The sequence below is a fragment of the Narcine bancroftii genome, chromosome 1 (assembly GCF_036971445.1).
Source record: "Narcine bancroftii isolate sNarBan1 chromosome 1, sNarBan1.hap1, whole genome shotgun sequence".
Taxonomy (NCBI): Eukaryota; Metazoa; Chordata; class Chondrichthyes; order Torpediniformes; family Narcinidae; genus Narcine; species Narcine bancroftii.
This window is the reverse complement of record NC_091469.1, coordinates 3,470,872-3,495,029: the sequence shown is the minus strand read 5'-3', so window position 1 is coordinate 3,495,029 and position 24,158 is coordinate 3,470,872. Positions and strand designations below refer to the sequence as shown.

The 24,158-nt window shown below is 38.6% G+C and overlaps 1 protein-coding gene across 3 annotated transcripts in view; it reads left to right on the top strand.

Moving 5' to 3' along the window:
- Window positions 1-23,726, top strand: part of exosc2 (exosome component 2) — an 82,744-nt gene extending 59,018 nt beyond the window's left edge. For 2 of the 3 annotated variants that reach the window (XM_069918753.1, XM_069918768.1), the window contains 6 exons: window positions 12,825-12,914; window positions 13,449-13,514; window positions 14,955-15,023; window positions 15,386-15,562; window positions 18,557-18,685; window positions 23,584-23,726. In XM_069918753.1, the coding sequence (XP_069774854.1) occupies window positions 12,825-12,914; window positions 13,449-13,514; window positions 14,955-15,023; window positions 15,386-15,562; window positions 18,557-18,685; window positions 23,584-23,664 (612 nt within the window). In that variant the 3' untranslated portion in view covers window positions 23,665-23,726. The remainder of the gene's footprint in view (window positions 1-12,824; window positions 12,915-13,448; window positions 13,515-14,954; window positions 15,024-15,385; window positions 15,563-18,556; window positions 18,686-23,583) is intronic. The other variant, XM_069918760.1, reaches the window with a different exon arrangement.
- Window positions 23,727-24,158: the final 432 nt, after the last annotated feature.

Genomic DNA, 24,158 nt, shown 5'->3' with positions numbered 1-24,158 from the left:
AGGGATTAGTTGATTTTGCATCAATAATAATTTTGGTAGTTGGTAATTTGTTTTTTTCCTTTCTACGTGAATCTTCTTCCAAATGTTGAGCAGATGGTGCAGTGCTGGTGAACTTCTATGTTGCAACAGTTTTTCATCCCACTTATAAAGTTTATGTTCTGGTACCTTCTCCCCTATTTTATCTAGCTCTAACCTGGTCCGATCTTGTTTTTCCCTTATTCGATAAAAATCTGATAGATATCTTAATTGTACTGCTCTATAATAAATCTTAAAGTTTGGTAGCTGTAAGCCCCCTTGTTTGTACCATTTTGTTAATTTATCTACCGCTATCCTCGGTTTGCCCCCCCATTCCAAAAGAATTTCCTTATTATTTTCTTTAGCTCAGTGAAAAATGTCTCTGTTAAGGGAATTGGTAACGATTGAAATAGGTATTGGATCCTTGGGAATGTATTCATTTTAATGCAATTTACCCTTCCTATCAGTGTTAGTGGTAAATCTTTCCAATGTTCTAACTCATCTTGTAATTTCTTCATTAATGGCTGATAATTTATTTTGTATAGATGGCCTAGATTATTATCTCATCTAATACCTAGGTATCGGATTGCTTGAATTTGTCATTTAAATGGTGATTCTTTCTTAAACTTTGTGAAATCCGCATTATTCATTGGCATCGCTTCACTTTTATTTGCGTTGATCTTGTACCCTGATACTTCTCCGTATTCCTTCAATTTCTTATGTAATTCTTTTATTGATAGTTCTGTTAAGCATACTATGACATCATCTGCAAATAGACTGATTTTATATTCCTTTTATTTTCTGTTCTTATCAGTTCTGCCAAGTTGACCTATTTAATTTAAATTGGTTCTATTATATATCCATTTATTGTCACCTTCGCATTGAATTCGCCCATCGTTATTGAATGAAGATCTACCAGGACCAATGCCTGAAGAGGGGGCACAAAGTCAGTGAACCGGTGTGGACTTGAAAGGCCAACATGGCCTGTTTCCACTCCGTAAATGGTTATATGGTTATCTTTATATATACTTTATCACCGGTCTTTTTTCTTGTTACATCTCTTCATCTCTTCTTCTGTCCTGCAAACATTCTGTGCTTTCTCCGGATCTGAGAACAGTCTGTTTTGCTCCACAGGTATAAATACTTTAAGTACAGCTGGATGTCTTAACATGAATTTATAACCTTTTTTCCATAAAATTGTTTCCGCTGTATTAAATTCCTTCCTCTTCTTTAAGAGTTCAAAACTTATGTCTGGGTAAAAAAATATTTTTTGTCCCTTATATTTCAATGGCTTATTATCTTCCCTAACTTTATTCCTTGCCCGCTCCAGTATATTTTCTCTTGTCATATATCTTAAAAATTTTACTAAGATGGATCTTGGTTTTTGATGTGACTGCGTTTTCGGTACTAGTGCTCTGTGTGCCCTTTCTATTTCCTTTTCTTCATGCAATTCTGTCGTTCTCAAAACCTTTGGGATCTATCCTTTTATAAATTCCTTCATGTCTGAGCTGCCTTCACCCTCCTTCAGGCCCACTATTTTTATTTTGTTTCGCCTACTATAGTTTTCCAACATATCAATTTTCTGAGATAACAACTTTTGTGTCTCTTTAATTTTTTTTGTCACTTTCTTTCAATTTTTCTCTTAAATCATTTACTTCGAATTCTACTGCAGTTTCCCGTTCCTCCACATTTTCTACTCTTTTCCCTATTTCTGTCATGACCATTTCTAAACTTGGCATTTTATCTTCTGCTCTTTTCATTTTTCTTTTAATTGCACTAAATTTTAATGATAACCATTCTTTTAATGATCTCATTTTTTCTTCAAAAAAAGGCTTTATCTATATTCTGTCCATCTGTTTTACCTTCTATTTCCCTGTGAAGATCTTGGTCTTCTTCTTCCTCTTCTGTATCTGTACCTGTTTTTGTGTCTTCTTCTTTTCTTTGTATCTGTGTCTCTTCTGCTTTTTCTGATGAACTATTTCTATGTCTTTGTCGTGCCTCCTCTTGCTGGACCTCTTGTTGTTGGGCCTCCGTTCACAGGCCGTCTGTCTGTCGGGCCTCCTGCTGTTGATCCTCTTGTTGTCGGACACCCTGCTGCCGTTCTTCCTCGTCTGGCTCTTCGGTCCTTTCCTCGCCGTTATTTCAATCCTCCGATGCTGGGCGTCCCTCAGCTGGTCACGTTGTAGTTGCCTGCTCCTCGGCTGAGCCCCCCTCACTTTATCCTTTGATTGTGCACTGTACATGCGCAACTCCTCGTGCATGTGCAGTTGCGCACTTTTGTTTGCTTCCGAGAGCCATTTTTGGAGTCCACCGGTTGTGAGGTCATGACTTCGCAGGGCACTCACCAGTCTCGGAGATCGGCTGCTCTTCGCCACTGTAGCTTCCTGCTCCTGCGTGCGGGTAAGGCCTTTTTTCTTCTCCGGTGATTTTTCTTCTTTTTTTCCCCCATTGTTCTTACTTTTTCTTTCTTGGTTGCCATCTTCTTGTTCTTCTCTGTAACTTTATCTTCTATTTCTTGAGTTATATATTTGTTGAGCTCTGTCTTTTCCAAACTTTTTTTCTGGAGAGGGCTGGTTCAACCCGACCGTCCACTACTCCATCACATGACTCCTCTCCGGTTTCTACAGGTATATTAAAAGCAAAAGGATAATAAGGGACAAAATGGGTACCCCGGAAGATCAGAGTGGAGCCAAAAGACATGAGGGAGATCAGGAAATGGACACAGAGTCTTGTGAAGTAAGGAAAACAAGTTGTGAGGTCATGGAATCTACACAGATTAAAGAGGATGAAGCACTTGATGTCTTAAAGCAAATAAGGGTGGATAAATCCCAAGAGCTTGATAGTATATTCCCTCAGTCCTTGAGGGAGTCTAGTGTAGAAACTGGAGGGGTTCTGACAGAAATATTTAAAATGTCAAGACATGAATTTGAGTCAGTGAAGTAGTGATCTGGATTCGACAACGGCTGGATGGGAGAACCCAGAGAGTAGTGGTGGATGATTCCATAGACTCCATACCTGGTAAATCTCCTTTGCCCCCTCTCTAGAGCTTCCACGTCCTTTCTATCATGAGATAACCAGACCTGAACACAAATACTTTAAATATGGTCGCACTGGAGATTTGTAGAGTTGAAACAAGAACAAGGAAGAGCTTAGGGGGAACATGGTGGGAGTGTGAAACGAGCTGTCAGCTGAAGAGGTGAATGCAGGTTCAATTTTAACATTTAAGAAGAATTTGGACAGATACATGGATGGGAGAGGTATGGAGAGCTAGGACTGGGTGCAGGTCAGTGGAACTAGGTAAAAGAAAAAAGGACTGGCACAGACGAGAAGGACCAAAGGGGCCTGTTTATGTGCTCTAATGTTCTATGATAAGGCCACAACTCAGATGGAAATTTAACTTATTACTGGAATGTGATGTGTTTTGATAATCACAAAGAAAGATTGTTGATCAGGACTATGAGCAAAGATGTTGAAGCTATGTGTAATTAATCAGGCTTCTCTGAGGGAAGCTTTATTCAGATAGATATCAGCAATTCTATTCTATCAATGTCAAGGACCAGATTCATAGATTTAAAATCACTGCAAGAAACATTAAAAAGATTTTTCCTTTGTAGAAATGACAGACTTAAAAAAGTAATGAAGCTAAATTTCATCTTAATTTTAAAACGGAGCTGAACTTGTAATCCAATGAATTCCTCATCACATAAAAGAGTTAAACTGAGAATAAGGGATCCATCTTGTAACAATGGGACAAACTTCAATCTCCTATGCAGGAAGGTATCTGTAAAAAGTAGAAAAAATCTGATCTAATCCAATAACCAGTTTGTTAATAAATGAGGCAAATGTAATGAGCCCTTGATTTTACTTCCTACATTCAGGACAGTAAAAACTTGGCCATTTTCCCTCCACTTACTGAGTATACTGCATTGTATCTCTTTTTTTAAAATTTTTCACACCATAAACCACATTGACCAAGATACATATATTTTCCTTTTCAAATATATACAGTGTCATTTTCTCCCCCCACCTCCCATCCCACCCTCCCTACCTCCCCCCATTCATTTAAAATACAAAATCTAAGATACATTAAACCAGTCAAACAATGTTGTCATTCAATAAAAATAAAGAAGAAATTCCACTGAGTCAAATCTTTTCATTTCCTTCTCCTTTCGTTAATTTAGGTGGTAAATGTCCCCGGTAGGTTTTCTCTATTGTGTTTCATGTATGGCTCCCATATTTGTTTAAATATTTCAATATTATTTCTTAAACTATATGTTATTTTTTTCTAATGGAATACATTTATTTATTTCTATATACCATTGTTGTATTCTCAAATTATCTTCCAATTTCCAGGTTGACATAATACATTTTTTTGCTACGGCGAGAGCTATCTTAACAAATCTTTTTTGTGCACCATCCAAATCAAGTCCAAATTCTTTGTTTTTTATGTTACTTAGGAGGAAAATCTCTAGGTTTTTTGGTATATTGTTTTCTGTAATTTTATTTAATATCTGGTTTAGATCTTCCCAAAATTTTTCTACTTTCTCACATGTCCAAATTGCATGAATTGTTGTTCCCATTTCTTTTTTACAACGAAAACATCTGTCAGATACTGTTGGGTCCCATTTATTTAACTTTTGAGGTGTAATATATAGCCTGTGCATCCAGTTATATTGTATCATACGTAACATCGTATTTATTGTATTTCTCATCGTTCCAGAGCATAACTTCTCCCATGTTTCCTTCTTTATCTTTATATTTAAATCTTGTTCCCATTTTTGTTTAGTTTTACCATTTGTTTCCTCATTCTCCTTTTCTTGCAGTTTAATATACATATTTGTTATAAATCTTTTGATTATCATTGTATCTGTAATCACATATTCAAAGTTACTTCCCTCTGGTAACCTCAGACTGCTTCCTAATTTGTCCTTAAAGTAGGATCTCTATTGGTAAAATGCCAACACTGTATCTTGAGTAATATTGTATTTATTTTTCATTTGTTCAAAGGATAATAATCTATTTCCTGAAAAACAAATTTCTATTCTTTTGATCCCTTTTTTCTCCCATTCTCTAAAGGAAAGGTTATCTATTGTAAAATTTTGCGTCATTATTAGTTTTGGTAATTGGTAATTTGTTTTATTCCTTTCTACATGAATCTTCTTCCATATATTGAGCAGATGATGTAATACTGGAGAACTCCTACGTTGTACCAATTTTTCATCCCATTTATATAATATGTGTTCAGGTATCTTTTCCCCTATTTTATCTAGTTCTAATCTAGTCCAATCTGGCTTTTCCCTTGTTTGATAAAAATTTGATAGGTATCTTAATTGTGCGGCTCTATAATAATTTTTAAAGTTTGGCAGTTGTAAGCCTCCTTGTTTATACCATTCTGTTAATTTATCTAATGCTATACTCGGTTTCCCCCCTTTCCATAAAAATTTCCTTATTATTTTCTCTAACTCATTGAAGAATTTCTCTGCCAAGTGTATTGGCAATGCCTGAAATAGGTATAGTATCCTTGGGAAAATGTTCATTTTAATACAGTTTATCCTTCCTATTAGTGTTAGTGGTAAGTCTTTCCAATGCTCTAAATCGCCCTGTAATTTTTCATTAGTGGATAATAATTGAGTTTATATAGCTGGCCGAGATTTTTCTTTATTTGTATACTTAGGTATCTTAATGCTTGCATTTGCCATCTGAATGGTGATTCCTTCTTAAATTTTGAGAAATCCGCATTATTCATTGGCATTGCTTCACTTTTATTTACGTTAATCTTGTAACCCGACACTTCTCCATATTCCTTCAATTTCTTATATAATTCTTTTATTGATAGTTCTGGTTCTGTTAAGTATACTATAACATCATCCGCAAATAAACTGAATTTATATTCCTTGTCTTTTATTTTTATCCCTTTTATATTATTTTCTGTTCTTATCAATTCTGCTAGTGGTTCTATAGCTAACGAGAACAATAAGGGTGATAGTGGGCATCCCTGCCTTGTTGATCTGCTTAAATTAAATTGCTTTGATATATGTCCATTTACTGTCACTTTCGCCAATGGCCCTTTATATAATGCTTTAATCCAATTAATATACTTCTCTGGTAAACTGAATTTTTGCAATACTTTGAATAAATAATTCCATTCTACTCTGTCAAAGGCCTTCTCTGCGTCTAAAGCAACTGCTACTGTTGGTGCTTTACTCCCTTCTACTGCATGAATTAAGTTAATAAATTTACAAATATTGTCTGTTGTGCGTCTTTTTTTAATAAATCCAGTTTGGTCTAGATTTACCATTTTAGGTACATAATCTGCTAATCTGTTTGCTAATAGTTTAGCTATTATCTTATAATCTGTGTTAAGTAATGATATTGGTCTATATGACGCTGGTGCGAGTGGATATTTCCCTTGCTTTGGTATTACTGTAATTATTGCTGTTTTACATGAATCTGGTAAGCTTTGTGTTTTGTCAGTCTGGTTGACTACTTCCAGGAGAGGAGGAATTAATAAATCTTTAAATGTTTTATAGAATTCTATTGGGAATCCATCCTCTCCTGGTGTTTTATTATTTGGTAGTTTTTTAATTATCTCTTGTATTTCTACTATTTCAAATGGTTCTGTTAATTTATTTTGTTCCTCTATTTGTGATTTTGGTAGTTCAATTTTAGTTAAAAATTCATCTATTTTGGCTTCTTTCCCTTCGTTTTCAGTTTGGTATAATTGTTCATAGAATTCTCTAAAGTTTTCATTGATCTCCGTTGGATTATATGTGATTTGATTGTCTTTTTTCCTTGATGCCAATACCATTTTCTTAGCTTGTTCTGTCTTAAGCTGCCATGCTAGGATTTTGTGCGTTTTTTCCCCTAGTTCATAATATTTCTGTTTTGTCTTCATTATGTTCTTCTCCACCTTATATGTTTGTAGTGTTACATATTTTATTTTTTTATCTGCCAATTCTCTTCTTTTAGTTGTATCTTCCTTCATTGCTAATTTTTTTTTATATTTACTATTTCCCTTTCCAACTGCTCTGTTTTCTGATTGTAGTCCTTCTTCATATTAGTTACATAACTTATTATTTTCCCTCTAATGAACGCTTCCATTGCATCCCATAGTATAAACTTATCTTTCACTGATTCCGTATTTATTTCAAAGTACATTTTAATTTGTCTTTCAATGAATTCTCTAAAATCCTGCCTTTTAAGTAGCATGGAGTTTAATCTCCATCTATACATTCTTGGAGGGCTGTCCTCTAACTCTATTGTCAAAATCAAGGGTGAATGGTCCGATAATATTCTAGCTTTATATTCTATTTTTCTTACTCTATGTTGCATTCGACCTGATAACAGAAATAGGTCTATTCTTGAGTATGTTTTATGTCTACCCGAATAATATGAATATTCCTTTTCCTTTGGGTGTTGTTTCCTCCATATATCCAAAAGTTGCATTTCTTGCATCGATTTAATTATAAATTTGGTTACTTTGTTCTTTCTGTTAATTTTTTTCCCAATTTTATCCATATTTGAATCCAAATTAAGGTTGAAATCCCCTCCTATTAATATGTTCCCTTGCGTATCTGCTATCTTCAAAAAAATATCTTGCATAAACTTTTGATCTTCTTCGTTAGGTGAACATACATTGAGTAGATTCCAAAACTCCGAATATATCTGACATTTTATCATTACATATCTCCCTGCTGGATCTATTATTTCCTCTTCTATTTTAATTGGTATATTTTTACTGATTAATATAGCTATTCCTCTTGCTTTTGAATTATATGACACTGCTGTTACATGTCCTACCCAATCTCTCTTTAATTTCTTGTGCTCCAATTCAGTTAAATGTGTTTCTTGCACAAATGCTATATCAATTTTTTCTTTTTTCAGTAAATTTAGCAGTTTCTTCCTTTTGATTTGGTTATGTATTTCCGTTAATATTTAAAGTCATATAGTTCAACGTAGCCATTTCATACTTTGTTTATCTTCCCTTTCCGTTTCTCCATCATCACCTTTCCTTCTTATCCATTTCTGCTTTCTTGTTTTGAACACTTTATAAGACAACATTTCTAAAACATCAAACATTTTCCTTATTCTCCTATTTAAAACTTCTTTAACCCCATTCTCCCCTCCCCCTCCTGAGTTGCCATTTATCCCTTGTCGGGCAACCACATCTCCCCTCTCCATTTGGATTTGCGAATTCACTTGCAAGCGTCAACTGATTTTGCAGTGACCGTAACTCCTCCCCACCCAGCCCTCCCCGGAAAAGATTTCAATTTTCATATATAACAAAGGTCACTCTTTTAATTCCCTCCTTATTCCCTCTATTCCCTTTCATTCCCTTATTAATTCTTATCTATACTCTATATATTTTCCTCTAAATACGGATACACTCATGTATACACATATATACATACACATCTATATATATATATATATATATATATATATATATACACACATACATATAGTTCGTGGTCATTTTAACTCATTACATGTCTTCATCTCTCTGCTTGTTTTGTAGTTGTTCTGCAAATTTTTGTACTTCCTCTGGATCTGAGAATAGTCTGTTTTGTTGCCCTGGAATAACTATTTTAAGTACCGCTGGGTACTTTCTTTGGCTTGGCTTCGCGGACGAAGATTTATGGAGGGGGTAAAAAGTCCACGTCAGCTGCAGGCTCGTTTGTGGCTGACAAGTCCGATGCGGGACAGGCAGACACGATTGCAGCGGTTGCAGGGGAAAATTGGTTGGTTGGGGTTGGGTGTTGGGTTTTTCCTCCTTTGCCTTTTGTCAGTGAGGTGGGCTCTGCGGTCTTCTTCAAAGGAGGTTGCTGCCCGCCAAACTGTGAGGCGCCAAGATGCACGGTTTGAGGCGTTATCAGCCCACTGGCGGTGGTCAATGTGGCAGGCACCAAGAGATTTCTTCAGGCAGTCCTTGTACCTCTTCTTTGGTGCACCTCTGTCACGGTGGCCAGTGGAGAGCTCGCCATATAACACGATCTTGGGAAGGCGATGGTCCTCCATTCTGGAGACGTGACCCATCCAGCGCAGCTGGATATTCAGCAGCGTGGACTCGATGCTGTCGACCTCTGCCATCTCGAGTACTTCGACATTAGGGATGTAAGCGCTCCAATGGATGTTGAGGATGGAGCGGACACAACGCTGGTGGAAGCGTTCTAGGAGCCGTAGGTGGTGCCGGTAGAGGACCCATGATTCGGAGCCGAACAGGAGTGTGGGTATGACAACGGCTCTGTATATGCTTATCTTTGTGAGGTTTTTCAGTTGGTTGTTTTTCCAGACTCTTTTGTGTAGTCTTCCAAAGGCGCTATTTGCCTTGGCGAGTCTGTTGTCTATCTCATTGTCGATCCTTGCATCTGATGAAATGGTGCAGCCGAGATAGGTAAACTGGTTGACCGTTTTGAGTTTTGTGTGCCCGATGGAGATGTGGGGGTCTGGTAATCATGGTGGGGAGCTGGCTGATGGAGGACCTCAGTTTTCTTCAGGCTGACTTCCAGGCCAAACATTTTGGCAGTTTCCGCAAAGCAGGACGTCAAGCGCTGAAGAGCTGGCTCTGAATGGGCAACTAAAGCGGCATCGTCTCAAAGAGTAGTTCACGGACAAGTTTCTCTTGTGTCTTGGTGTGAGCTTGCAGGCGCCTCAGATTGAAGAGACTGCCATCCGTGCGGTACCGGATGTAAACAGCGTCTTCATTGTTGGGGTCTTTCATGGCTTGGTTCAGCATCATGCTGAAGAAGATTGAAAAGAGGGTTGGTGCCAGAACACAGCCTTGCTTCACGCCATTGTTAATGGAGAAGGGTTCAGAGAGCTCATTGCTGTATCTGACCCGACCTTGTTGGTTTTCGTGCAGTTGGATAATCATGTTGAGGAACTTTGGGGGACATCCGATGCGCTCTAGTATTTGCCAAAGCCCTTTCCTGCTCACTGTGTCGAAGGCTTTGGTGAGGTCAACAAAGGTGATGTAGAGTCCTTTGTTTTGTTCTCTGCATTTTTCTTGGAGCTGTCTGAGGGCAAAGACCATGTCAGTAGTTCCTCTGTTTGCGCGAAAGCCGCACTGTGATTCTGGGAGAATATTCTCGGCGACACTAGGTATTATTCTATTTAGTAGAATCCTAGCGAAGATTTTGCCTGCAATGGAGAGCAACGTGATTCCCCTGTAGTTTGAGCAGTCTGATTTCTCGCCTTTGTTTTTGTACAGGGTGATGATGGTGGCATCACGAAGATCCTGAGGCAGGATCCCAACCTTGGTCCCAACAGAGCTTGAAAAACTCATGCAGTTTGGCATGCAGAGTTTTGCCGCCAGCCTTCCAGACTTCTGGGGGGATTCCATCCATACCTGCTGCTTTGCCACTTTTCAGTTGTTCGATTGCCTTATATGTCTCATCCAGGGTGGGAACCTCATCCAGCTCTAGCCTTAGGGGCTGTTGAGGGAGCTGGAGCAGGGCGGAATCTTGGACTGAGCGGTTGGCACTGAAAAGAGATTGGAAGTGTTCTGACCATCGGTTGAGGATGGAGATCTTGTCGCTGAGGAGGACTTTGCCGTCTGAGCTGCGCAGCGGGCTTTGGACTTGGGGTGAGGGGCCGTACACAGCCTTTAGAGCCTCGTAGAAACCCCTGAAGTCGCCAATGTCCGCGCTGAGCTGGGTTCGTTTGGCGAGGCTAGTCCACCACTCATTTTGGATCTCCCGGAGTTTGCGCTGAAGATGGCTGCATGCGCGACGGAAGGCTTGTTTCTTCTTTGGACAGGACGGCTTTGTAAGGTGAGCCTGGTGGGCAGCTCGCTTCTTTGCCAGCAGCTCCTGGATTTCCTGGCTGTTTTCGTCAAACCAGTCCTGGAGGAGAAGCTCAGTACCTCTTCAGTGGATTGCAGTATGGTAGTCTTCAACTGATCCCAGAGGGTTTCAGGGGACGGGTCCGTGAGGCGGGTTGCATCGTCGAGCTTTGCTTTGAGGTTTGCCTGGAAGTTTCCTCTCGCTTCGTCTGACTGCAGGTTTCCAACATTGAACCTCTTTCTGGGGGCTTTATTGTTCCTGGGCTTTGGTTTGAAGTGAAGGTTGAGCTTGCAGCGAACCAGCCGGTGGTCAGTGTGGCATTCCGCGCTAGGCATGACCCTGGTGTGGAGCACATCTCGTTTGTCACTTTAACACTTTAACCGCTGGGTACTTTAACATAAATTTATATCCTTTTTTCCATAAGATCGTTTTTGCTGTATTGAACTCCTTCCTCTTCTTCAGGAGTTCAAAACTTATGCCTGGATAGAAAAAAAATTTTTGACCTTTGTATTCCAGTGGCTTTTTGTCTCCTCTTATTTTCTTCATTGCTTTCTCCAATATATTTTCTCTTCTTGTATATCTTAAGAATTTTACTAAAATGGATCTTGGTTTTTGCTGCGGTTGTGGTTTCGGGGCTAATGTTCTATGTACCCTCTCTATTTCCATTTCTTCCTGTAATTCTGGTCTTCCTAGGATCCTGGGGATCCAATCTTTTATAAATTCTCTCATATTCTTGCCTTCTTCATCTTCCTTAAGGCCCACTATCTTTATATTATTTCTTCTATTATACTTTTCCATTATATCTATCTTCTGAGCTAACAGCTCTTGTGTCTCTAAATTTTTTATTAGATTCTTCTAATTTCTCTTTTAAGTCCTCTACTTCCATTTCTACCATTATTTCTCGTTCTTCCAGATTTTCCACTCTTTTTCCTATCTCTGATATGACCATTTCTATTTTATTCATTTTTTCTTCTGCATTCTTAATTCTTCTTTTTATCTCAATAAATTCTTGTAATTGCCATTCTTTCACTGATTCCATATATTCTTTAAAAAAAGATATATCCATTGTCTTGCCTTTCTCTTCTTCTTCCATTTCTTTCTGTTCTTCTTCCTCTGGGTTGACCATCTATTGTTTCCTTGTTTTCTTTTTACCCTCTTCTTTCTTGTTGTCGTTATTGTCTGTGTTCTGCACCTGTTGCTGTGTTGCAGGTGTCTCTCTCAGCTGTGGAGGTCGACTCCGCAGCTGTTCCCCCCTCCCGTCAGTGTGTTTTTTTTCATGCACGGTTGCGCACTTTTACTCGGCTCTGCAAGCCATTTTTGTAGTCCCAAGCCCGAGACTTCCACTGACCTGAGGGAGCGGGCTTCTCTCTCCGCGGCGGGCCTCCTCAGACAGGTAAGGCCTTCACCTTCTTCTTCCGACGTTGTTTCATCTTCTCTTCTTCCAGTTGTTTTCTCTCTTCGCTGCCATTTTCTTCTCACCTTTATTTTTACTTTGTTTTAATTTTTACTCTTGTACCTTTGTGTTTTGTGCATTTTTTTTTCAACTTTTCCGGAGAGGGCTGGAATTCCCTGACCGGCCACTACTCCATCACGTGACTCCCCTTTATCTCAAAATAATCACCACCTCTATATACTTTCAGCTCCATTGACTGTATTGAGATCTTCCCGTGCTCCACGATTGCTTGCTAATGCTTCATCATGGGGTCTCTTTCAGAAGATTCTCATTAACCCCTTTTCCTGGTTTAAAAATTCTCACTTTGTTTTCTTTTTCCACCTGCTGTGCTCTCCCTTTCATTCCATGATCAGTGTCCTTTGTGTGAGTAGCACCTTTGAAAAGTGTCTATTTAGGCATGTTCCTGCTGTTACATTTCTTTACCCATCTACTCATTTTTGTGGGGTATATGTTTTGCCCATCTCTTATCTGACAGTACTTGTCTCACCTTAACTGTTCCTGTTTGAAGAATTCTGTGTCTGAGTGCACAAATCCCAACAAAAATACATTTTTTCCTTCCTAAATCATTCTAGGTTCAACAGAAACGATGGAAAGTGGAGACTAACTCCAGACTAGATTCTGTGCTTCTCCTTTCTTCTGTTAATCTTCCTGGAGGAGAACTGGTGAGTTAAATAATAAATGTACATTTTGTATTGTATCTTTCAAATTGTTTCTAAGGTTTTATTAGTCAATTAAGTATTTTAAATATAATCAGTGCTATAATATAGGAATATAGCATGATCTCTCAAATAGCAACTTGTTAATGACCAGATCACCCATTTTAGTCATGTTGTTACAGGCTTTATGTTGGTTAGGACTCCCACTGAAATTTGAGTAATCTTCTAAATCCATTTGAGAAAATAAGCAGTAGGAATACGGCAAGTTGTGCATTGCTACCTTTGGAGAAGAATGTTTTTTTGATGATGTTAATTGCTTTGTTAATAGTGTATAACTCACTGCAACGAAGAATAATATTCCAGATACATTAGCAACAGCCTTCTGTTGACATTCCATCTATCTGGCAAAAGAGGATGAATTTTAATGAGGGCTTGAATGTTGTACAAGGGTTGCTCTGCTCTTGAAACTCACCACTTGTTCACACGTGTATTTGAAATGAGTAGTTCTTTCTGCATTCTGATACAAATTTGTCCTTGCAGAGAAGAAGATCTGCCAAGGATGAATTGATGATGAGGGACTATCTGCAAGAGGGAGACCTGATCAGTGTATCCTTTTTACGGACGAGTATGGAACTTTTGGTTGTGATAACTTCAGTGGTCACTTCCAGCATGAAATGGCACAACTCAATAAACCATGGACAGGATTTTTGTTTCATTCCTGTTCATTTAAACAACCAGTTTAGTAGGAGTGCAAGTTAAAATTTCTACATACAAAAAATAGAAATGCTGGAAGAACTCAATCAGCATCACTGGAAAGAAAATGTGGTTGATGTTTAGGGTCAAAGAACCGAGGAAGAGAGTAAGAAACAGAGAAGTTAGGTGAGGGTGAAGAGTGCAACAGAGGTAATGTCAGTGATCGTGTGAAATGTTGGACCACCCTCAAATAGACATTATATAATCTGGCGTACTGGGACACACAAATAACTTTTTTTAAATGGGGAGAGAATTGGCATGTACAAATCAGCAATCCTGATACAAACTGAAAAAGGGAGTAAATAATCTGAAATTGTTTCTAGAACCAGAAGGTCTGTTAGCAAAGTACTTTAAGGTCATTGGGGGATGGGTGGGAGGCAGATGGTGGTAGAATGTGAAGACTGAAAAGATGGTGAAGTAGATTCAATAGCAGATGTCAGAATTGAATTGGATAAATGCTTGGAGAAAATTTACTCTCTTTCAATAATGCTCCCTGTAATAGTAATATTCATTTGATCTCCATCATTGATCTGACACAACTGTTGTGTCAAATTAACACCATGATGTATCATTTGGGATTGTTGCACTACATTGTTCGAAGATTTATCTAATTATAAACTTCCATTCAGTTAATTGAACTATTGAATGAAATTACTGCAAAGTTTGAGCATTGGGTCACCTGATTTTCCCCCCCCCTTCCCCCCCTTCACTCTCACACACACCTGTCACCAATTAAGACTATAGTTATCAAGGCAAAAACATCTGAAAGGTTAATGAAACCTCAATACAAGACACACAAGGTTAATCCCTGCTTTCCATCAGTGAGGAACGTATTACAGCACTGCTTGGAATCTTTCAGTACAGCACATAATATAGGACAAGATGTTCCTTCAGCTTTTCAAGCCTGCTCTGCATTGTTTGATTTTTGCTGATCTGTACCTCAGTTTCATTGTTCTCTTATCTTTGATCACTGCTTTAACAATTTCAGTTGACTCTTAACCTTACAAAAGAATGTTCCAGATTTTCACTTTGTGCAAAATGCTCATCATATTTGAAAACCTTAGCTGTAATTTCTTTTTGACCACCCCTGAGCTCCCTTAATCATAAACATCTCAATTGATTAATGACCCATTTACACAACATGTTCTTGTGATTTGTTAATTTTTCCACTTGTGGTGGATAGTGCATTTGTTACATGCAATGCTTATTTGAAAACCCAAACATTTTAAAACAGTATGTAGAAACTCATTTGTTCTTTCTGCTTGTTCCTGATATTCCTTATCATGCATTCAGGCAGAGGTCCAAGCTGTGTTTGCAGATGGTGCTTTGTCTTTGCATACCAGGAGCCTGAAGTATGGAAAGGTAAAATCAAGAAATGGATTCACTTATAAAAGTGAAACTTCCACACAAATGGCATTTATACATGATGTTTTAACATAGCAAAATGACCCAAGAAACTCATGAGTGCAAGGAGGTAAGGTTCGATGAATGATCAAAAGTTGTCAGAGTTAGAGCTTTTAAGAGCTAATGTCGAGATATGGCTGTGAAGTGAGAGAAATTGAGAAAATGATTCAGAGGAGCATGGGGGTGGTTTTTGAATTACTTTGCAAAGATGTCAAGGACAAGGCCATGACATGGATCATCAACTGCTGTATCTGTTTCATGCACTGAAGTTAACCCTAAATGCATATTTGGTTTTCTTTTCCCATCTTTTTTCTGGTCAGCTGGGACAAGGAACCCTGATCCAAGTCTCCCCTTCCCTCGTAAAACGTCGAAAGACTCATTTTCACAACCTGCCTTGTGGTGCAGCCATCATCCTTGGAAATAATGGCTATATTTGGATTTATCCAATCATTGAACGGAAGGAGGATGAAGAAGGAGGATTTGTGACTAATTTTGAGGTGAGACACCAGAAGTGACCAAATTGAGGATATTGTGTGAAAATTTAGACTCCTAGCAATAGAGGGTATACAGTAATGGTTCCCCAGGTGGATTATTGAAGTAGTGGATTTGACATACAAGAAGCGATCAGGCAATGTGGAATTATATTTTCTTGAATTTAGAAGAATAAGATGTCATCATTAAACTGTACCACATTTTCATGGCGCTTGACTGGAAGATGCAGAGTAGCTCATTCAGCTAGCTGGGATGTTGACAACCAAGGTTGCAGCATGAAAAAAAGAGTTGCCCCTTGACGAGAATAGTGAGAAAATTCTTCAACAAGAGGGTGGTGAATCTTTGTACTGAACATCTTGACCCAAGGAGGCGATAGATGCTCAATCACTGGAAAAGGTATTAGTCACAATTTCATTGGAAGATTGAAAGAGTGCAGAGGAGATTTACAAGGATGTTGCCAAAACTGAGTTATAGGGCAAGGTTAGGATTTTATTTCTACGGAATGCAGAAGAATGAGGGAAGATTGATAGAGGTTTACAAAATTATGATCGGGATAGGTATCGACAAAGTAAATGCAAGCAGATTTAAAATATGAGGTTAAGTGAGATTTAAAAAAACTAGAGGTCATGGGTTAAAAGTGAAAGGGAAAAAATTGATAGGGAATATTCGCAGGAACCTCTTCATGCAGAAAGTGGTGGGAGTGTGGAACAAGCTGCCAGCTGAATTGGTAAATGCAGGCTCAATTTTGACATTTAAGAAAATTTGGATAGGTACATGGATGGAAGTGATATGGTCCAGGACAGTGGGGAAAAATAGCTTGGCCAGACAACTGTAGAGTTCTATGACCAAACAGACATGAAAAACTGAACTGTCGAGCTCTGTTTGTATTCTTGTAGCCAGAGTAGGGTAGGCTGGTTGGAATATGACTCTAAATTATAATTGATAGAATTCTCTTGAATATGTTTGTCTTGGAAAATAAATAAAGATAAACAATATAAAATATAACATTTGCTCACACTGCTCAAGTCATGTGTTTGCTATAGTTGAGTAAAATCACTCATAAATTTTGATTCAGGAACTTGTGGTTCAAGTTCCATTGGCAGAGATTTTGATCATGTAATCCTGGCTGATAATGAGTACACTTTGTCAATTTACCTATTTAATCATCTCACAATCAGGGCTGTGACAGAGATGAGACTTTTGTTCATGGTATTACCTGAGTGATCTCTGTTGGCTGGAACACCAATGACTGCTTCCCTGCTTTTCAAAATAGAGCCACAAGATGTACCTTTTCAGGCAGAGAGTCAATTTCATCCATTTGGCATTAAAACACTCCCTGTTACCTTATTTTCGCTCATATAATGCACACACGCTGATAACATGCGCATAGATAGTATTCTAAATTCTGATTAACAAAAATAAATTTGCATTTAAATGGGACATACCACAGTTAATATTCTGCAGTTAACACCCAATCAACTTCCCCCAAAGGTGTCAATTACTCATTATATAGATGATATCCTGCTGCAATACATTAACAAGGTTTGGAGAGGAATCAATTAAATAGATTGAAGACAGGCTTCAGAGTTAAGAGTTGTCTCAAATCAGAGGCATTTGATATGTTAATCTCCTCCATCGGGGATGTTTCTGGGCAATTACAGTGCCTGAGCCAGAATGTCCTGTTTATAGGAATACCAAGGCATTCAGTACAAAGAGATATTTCCAAGATCAAAATTTCCCATGGCTGCTATAAATTGGGTGCATTCTTTCATTGCCGCTATTACATTCTCATATTTACCGTAACATTCCCTCACTCGCTATACATTGTGCACATTCCACTATTATATTCTCGTACTTGTACATATAATATTCCCACACTTGCTATAAATTGCTGGCGTTTCTTTCCTACGACTGCTATAAATTGTGAGCGTTCTTTCAATGCCGCTATTATATTATATTATATGGCGAGCCTAAAGAAATCTCTTGGTGCCTGCCACATTGACCACCGCCAGTGGGCTGATGTCGCCTCAAACCGTGCATCTTGGCGCCTCACAGTTCGGCGGGCAGCAACCTCCTTTGAAGAAGACCGCAGAGCCCACCTCACTGACAAAAGACAAAGGAGGAAAAACCCAACACCCAACCCCAACCCACCAATTTTCCCTTGCAACCGCTGCAACCGTGTCTGCCTGTCCCGCATCGGACTTGTCAGCCACAAACGAGCCTGCAGCTGACGTGGACATTACCCCTCCATTAATCTTCGTCCGCGAAGCCAAGCCAAAGAAATTGTATTCCCACACCTGCTATAAATTGTGTGCGTTCTTTCAACATATAAAAATATTGTTCCATAGCGCATTCGGGGGGAGGGGGGGTGTACCTGGTTTGTAAAATATGCATATGACACTTAGAAATATGGTACCTTGATGGTTATGTAAAGACAGTTTGTGCTGGGATCTCAGCTGAGATTCAAATGTGTAACAACTGGCAATGGTGCACTCTGCTGAGGCAAAGTTAACTGAGTTAGGAATGTCAACTCTGTTCCTAAATGTAAATTTAGTTTAACAATCTAACTACAATTCCTGGGTGTGAATGTATTTATTTTTAATTGAGATTAATTGCTTTGGTATGCAATTGACTAATCCCATGGCATTTTAACAGTACTTTTAACTGTTTTCGAACAGTTTTTCTTTGTCCTATTACATTGTGGAACTAATGTACACTTTGTACAAGGCTACATGTTTTTAAATACAATGACAAAATCAGAAAATGTTGTCAGTAGAGTTGATGTTTAATCAAAGCAGGGAACTTTTTAGAGCCAAAGAAATGAAGCTGGGTTCAGGGGTCTGTAACGGAGAGAAAGATGTGATTGACCAATCTTCTTTCCCTTGTTTACCTTCCTCCCATCCACTGGAAAAATTTGACCAGCTGAATATTTCTAGCATTTTTACTAAAGAATCTTTAATTTATTTTAATCATGGTATTCCTTTTGCTCCTGATTATAGCCAGTTTCTGTATCGGACAGAGAGGTGATCTCACGACTCCGCAATTGCATTTTGGTCCTGAATGTCTACAAGATGTTACTTTATGATACCAGTGTTCTCTATTGCTATGAGGCATCGCTGCATCAACAGGTAATATTTCTAATGCAAAATGACCTTAGTTTTCTCAGTTTAAAATAATAGAATTTCACCATTTTAAACCCAGCAATGCAATTTTTTTGGAATACTTGAAGGAAGGTGCTCTCCTGGTTAATGTAATAATATTTATTGACAGCACAGGATTAGCTAACGAGTTTCCCAACACATCTGACTCATGGCAAAGGTCTCAATTTACTAAAAATGGTGTTAAGAGCTGAGAAAATAAAAGTTCTTACAATAAGGTAATTTTATCAGAAAAAAACCCAGTGAGTACAGGATAGTTATTTAAATAATGTCCATAAAATCATAATCACTTAAAGCAGTGGAACAGTACCTGGATAGAGAATGACTTGCTTAGTGAGTTTCTGAGGTAGGCAACAAGGATAATGTGGGACCCACAGAATCTTCCACCAATACTGTGCTAATTCTCCCACTTGGGCAGGGCACACGTTGTAGGTTCTCTCATATCAGTAAACACAATAACTTCAGTTATTTTAACAACCTTTTGAAGTCTAATTTTCTAACTATCGTATATTTCGACGTATGTTGAACTCCCCCCGCCCCCACTTCAAGCTCATTTAAAGGGCTTCAAGGTATATCTGGTATATGTCGACCCCAATTTCTGTTACCTGAGGTGTATAGATTGACCCCCCCATAGCTTGCAATGCCTGAGATGGGCCATTGACCGGCGTGTACATTGACTCACGTCGATCGTGTGAATTGATCTACTGGGCATTGGCTGGAGGTAATTGCTATCATGGAGGGTCCATTGACACAATGCAGCACACAATGAAAATATGAAGCGAGTTTTAAGCTGGAAGTGATAGAAATGGCCAAGAAAACCAACAACTGCACTGCTGCAAGAAAATTTGATGTGCATGAGAAGTTGATAAGAGATTGGAGGAAAAAAGAAGAGACTTCAAGAAACATACCAAAAAGGCAATATTGAGAAAAGAAGTCACTCATTGGCTAGAGTTGGAAAATAACATTGCAGAATGGGTACGTGAACAGAGGAAAGATTGCTACAGTCACCCAAAATAAAACAAGAACATTTGGACTGCAGTGGGCCAAGTTGCACAGAGACCTCAGTGATGATGCAATCATTTCATCATCAGGAAAAATCTGGTATTATGCCTAAAAACAAAAATTGCACAGAAACTACCAAAAGATCTTGGTCATAAAGTTGTAAGTATTCACCAGTTTATTATACAGAACTGGGAGAAACACCAGTTTGCATTGGCAAATATCAGAAACCTGGACAAAACCCCCATGAATTTTGACATGATAGGCAATAGAACAGTGGAATGGAAAGGTGTTTAAAACTGTGCAAACCAGAAGTATAGGCCATAAAAGACCAGGTTTAGAATGGTATTATCGTGTATGGCCGACAGGGCAAAGTTAAGACCCATGGCAATCTTTAAACGCAAAATTAAACCGAAAATGAAATTCCCTGCAGGTATTTTTGTACATTTTCATGAAAAAGGATTGATGGGTGAAAATTATGGATAGACAATGTATGGGACAGTTGGTTTTCGCAAAGAACAGACTTTGCGGGTCTGGGAAATGTTTCGTAGCCACTTAACTGAAGAAAGTAGATTAGCACTATATAATACTTACATGGCGATTATCCTGGGTGGTTTGACATCTCTATTACAACCTCTCGATGTCTGCTTGAACAAGTCAAAGACTATGTGCACGAGGAATGGAATACATGGATGTCGAGTGCAGAAAAGTCGTTTGCAAAAGGCAGGGCAATGTGTGCTGCATCACTTGATATGCTGTGTAACTTTGTGCTCAAGCATGGCACAAAGTTAGAGAATGTAATAAAATAATTTATTTTTAAAAAGTGTGGTATCTCTTGTGAAATTGATGGCACGGAATATGATTTATTGTGGGACACTGACGACAAAGCTGAAACCACTTCATCAGATACAGACTGGGACACATGATGTCTGTTTAAACAAAGGGTATGGATGTGCTTGCTGCCATGTTTGATTCAGATGATGATAGCGAGCATGATTTTTGAAGGGCTTTAAATGTGCTGTTGTTTTCAATAAAAATCTCAATGAAAATCTGTCACAGTCAGGTTTTTTGGTTTTTCAAGGGTCGACTTATATGCCCAATCAGCACATATTTGATTTTGAGCTGAATTTAAGGTCTTAAAAGTATATCAGGCGAAGGAGTCACGTGATAGAGTAGTGGCTGGTTGAGTAGAACCAGCCCTCTCCAGAGAAAAGAAGTTTGAAAAAACTGAGCTCATTAAACATAAAATACAGGAAGAGAAAGATAAAGTTACAGAGAAGAGACAGAAGATGGTACCCAGAAGAGAGAAAGTAAGAATAACAGAGAAAAGGAAAGAAGGGAGCCATCGTGGAGAGGAGCGGCCGATCTCCGACGTTGGTGAGTCCCTGGAGGATCGGTGACCTCCCGACCGGTGGACTTCAAAAATGGCTCTCAGAGCCAAGAAGAGGTGCGCAACTGCGCATGCGCGAAGATTTGCGCATGTGCAGTGCACAAGTAAAAGAAAAGGTTAACACTGGCGGGAGGGGGATTCAGCTGAGGAGCGGTCAGCTGCGGAGCGGCCAGCTGAGAGACGCTCAGCATCGGGGCGTTCGGCTGGGGGAAGCGAGCAAGAAAGAAGAGTGGTGAGAAAGAGAATGAAGGGCTGGAAGAGGGTGAGCGGCAGTGGGGCAACCGGCAAGGGGACGACCTGCGGCGGGAGGCCCCAGCAACAGGAGACATAGCAGCTGGAAGCCCAGCAAGGATACAGAAGCACCTCATCAGAGAAGAATGAGGATACACTGGTACAGAGAAGAGAAGAAGACATAGACATAGATACAGACACAAGAAGAGGAGGAAGAAGACCAAGAATTTCAAAGGAAAGAAGAAGGTAAAATAGAAGGACAAAATTTAGATAAAGCCTTTTTTGAAGAACAAATGAGGTCATTAAAAGAATGGCGATCATTAGAATTTAGTTCAATCAAAAGAAAAATGAAAAGAGCTGAAGACAGAATGCAAAGCTTAGAGTTGGTCATGACTGAAATAGGGAAATGAGTAGAAAATGTGGAGGAACAAGAAGTTGCTGTAGAAATGGAGTTAAATGATTTAAGAGGGAAGTTGGAAGAGAGCGGAAAAAAAATTAAGGCGAAACAACATAAAAATAGTGGGCTTGAAAGAAGGCAAAGAAGGGTCAGATATGAAGGAATTTATAAAAGGATGGATCCCGAAGGTGCTGGGAACGACAGATTCACATGAAGAAATAGAAATCGAAAGGGCGCTTAGAGCACTAGTACCGAAGCCGCCACCACATCAAAAACCGAGATCTATATTGGTAAAACTTCTAAGATATACGACAAGAGAGAACATACTGGAACAGGCAAGAAAGAAAGTTGGAGAAGACAATAAGCCGTTGGAATATAAGAGACAAAAAAATATTTTTTTACCCAGACATGAGCTTCGAACTTTTAAAGAAGAAGAAGGAATTCAACATGGTGAAAACAATCTTATGGAAGAAAGGTTTTTATATTAAGACATCCAGCAGTACTCAAAATATGTATTCCTGGGGAACAGAATAGACTGTTCTCGGACTCAAAGAAAGCTCAAGAATTTGCTGAACGTTTGTTGGACAGGAGAAGAGAGGAGGAGTGACAAGAAGGAAGACTGGCAAGAAAATATACAAAAATATGTAATAACATAAAGGTAATGTATATATAAAGATTTAAAGATGGATAAAAGAAGGGGAATAAAAGAGAGAGCTTTGTTATATGTATTGGAAAATAGTGTTCTTGGGTGGGGGGGCTGGGGTGGGAGAATAATTGTCACTGCGAAATCAGTTGACGCTTGCAAGTAAGTTCGCAAACCGAGTGGAAAGGGGAGATGTGATTGCCGACAAGGGGCAACCCAAGGAGGGGGGGTTCATTTGGAGATTAAAGGGTTATTGCTTGTGGGGATTGTTGGGTATTTCATGTCTTAAGTGTGTTGTCATATATGGAGATTAAAAAGGAAAACTTTAAGAACAGTAATGGAAAAAAGAGGATGGAGGTTGTGAAGAGGTGGAAAAGAAATGAAAATAAAGATATAAGATGGCCACGTTGACTATATGACTATAAACATTAATGGAATACAAAACCAAATTTAATTGTATTCCATTGGAAAAAAATCACATATTTAAAAGACAAAGTTATAATATTTGAAAAAACCTGGGAACCATACATGGAACATAACAGAAAGAGCCGGCCTCAGACCACCACCACCTAAAATGATAAGAAGATAAACACGATCAGATTTAATGTGTATAAGTAGATGACACATCTTTTTTGTTTGTTTTCCTTTTGTATAAAGATGTTGTTTTATTGTATTTAATATGTTCAATATTTACTGTTTTTGGAGGGGGTGAGAGATGGGGAAAAAAGAGAAGATGTCACTATATTTAAAGAGATGCACCTGTAAATATTTTGGTTCATAGTGCGATAAATAAAGAATTACAAAATAAAAGTATATTGGACGTACAAGTTGACCCCCGTATTTTGGGTGTATTTTGGGTGTCACGACTCAATTTATATGCCGAAATATATGGTAATCTCACTTAGAAACTAATGTTATGATCTTTCAATCGCTGTTTTCATGAATATCCGCATGTGCATTTGTGCACTTTAGTCCATCAAAAACAAATTAAGACTCCTTTGATGTGTAACAGCGAAGTTACTATTTAATTAGAAAAATGCTTTTATTTTGTGAAATATGAGCACTGATAAAAATGAATAATTGTGTTATTCAGCTACCGTTCATTACTGCAGTTGTTATAATAATTAAAATGAACTGACAAAATCCAATGAAAGTGTCTACTATATACAATTTTTTGTCTTTTTCAAATTATTTTTTTGTGATTGCAGATTAAAGATATTTTGAAGCCAGAAGTAATGGAAGAAATAGTGATGGAAACAAGGCAACGTCTAATTAATCAGGAGGGTTAACAAAAGGCACAGACTTCCTTTGTTATATTTGTAAAATACTTTGAATAAAATATTGTAATAGACTGAGTTTGTCACTGGACCAAAAAGCAGTGTCTTTATGCAATAAAATTCCCATTTAACAGCGTCCTTTACAGAATTACACATTGACCATTTCAAAATTCTCCTTTTGTTGTTTTTTTTTAAAGTTCAATAGACTTCAGGCTGGAAGTCAGCCTGAAGAAAACTGAGGTCCTCCATCAGCCAGCTCCCCACCATGACTACCAGCCCCCCCCACATCTCCATCGGGCACACAAAACTCAAAACGGTCAACCAGTTTACCTATCTCGGCTGCACCATATCATCAAATGCAAGGATCGACAATGAGATAGACAACAGACTCGCCAAGGCAAATAGCGCCTTTGGAAGACTACACAAAAGAGTCTGGAAAAACAACCAACTGAAAAACCTCACAAAGATAAGCGTATACAGAGCCGTTGTCATACCCACACTCCTGT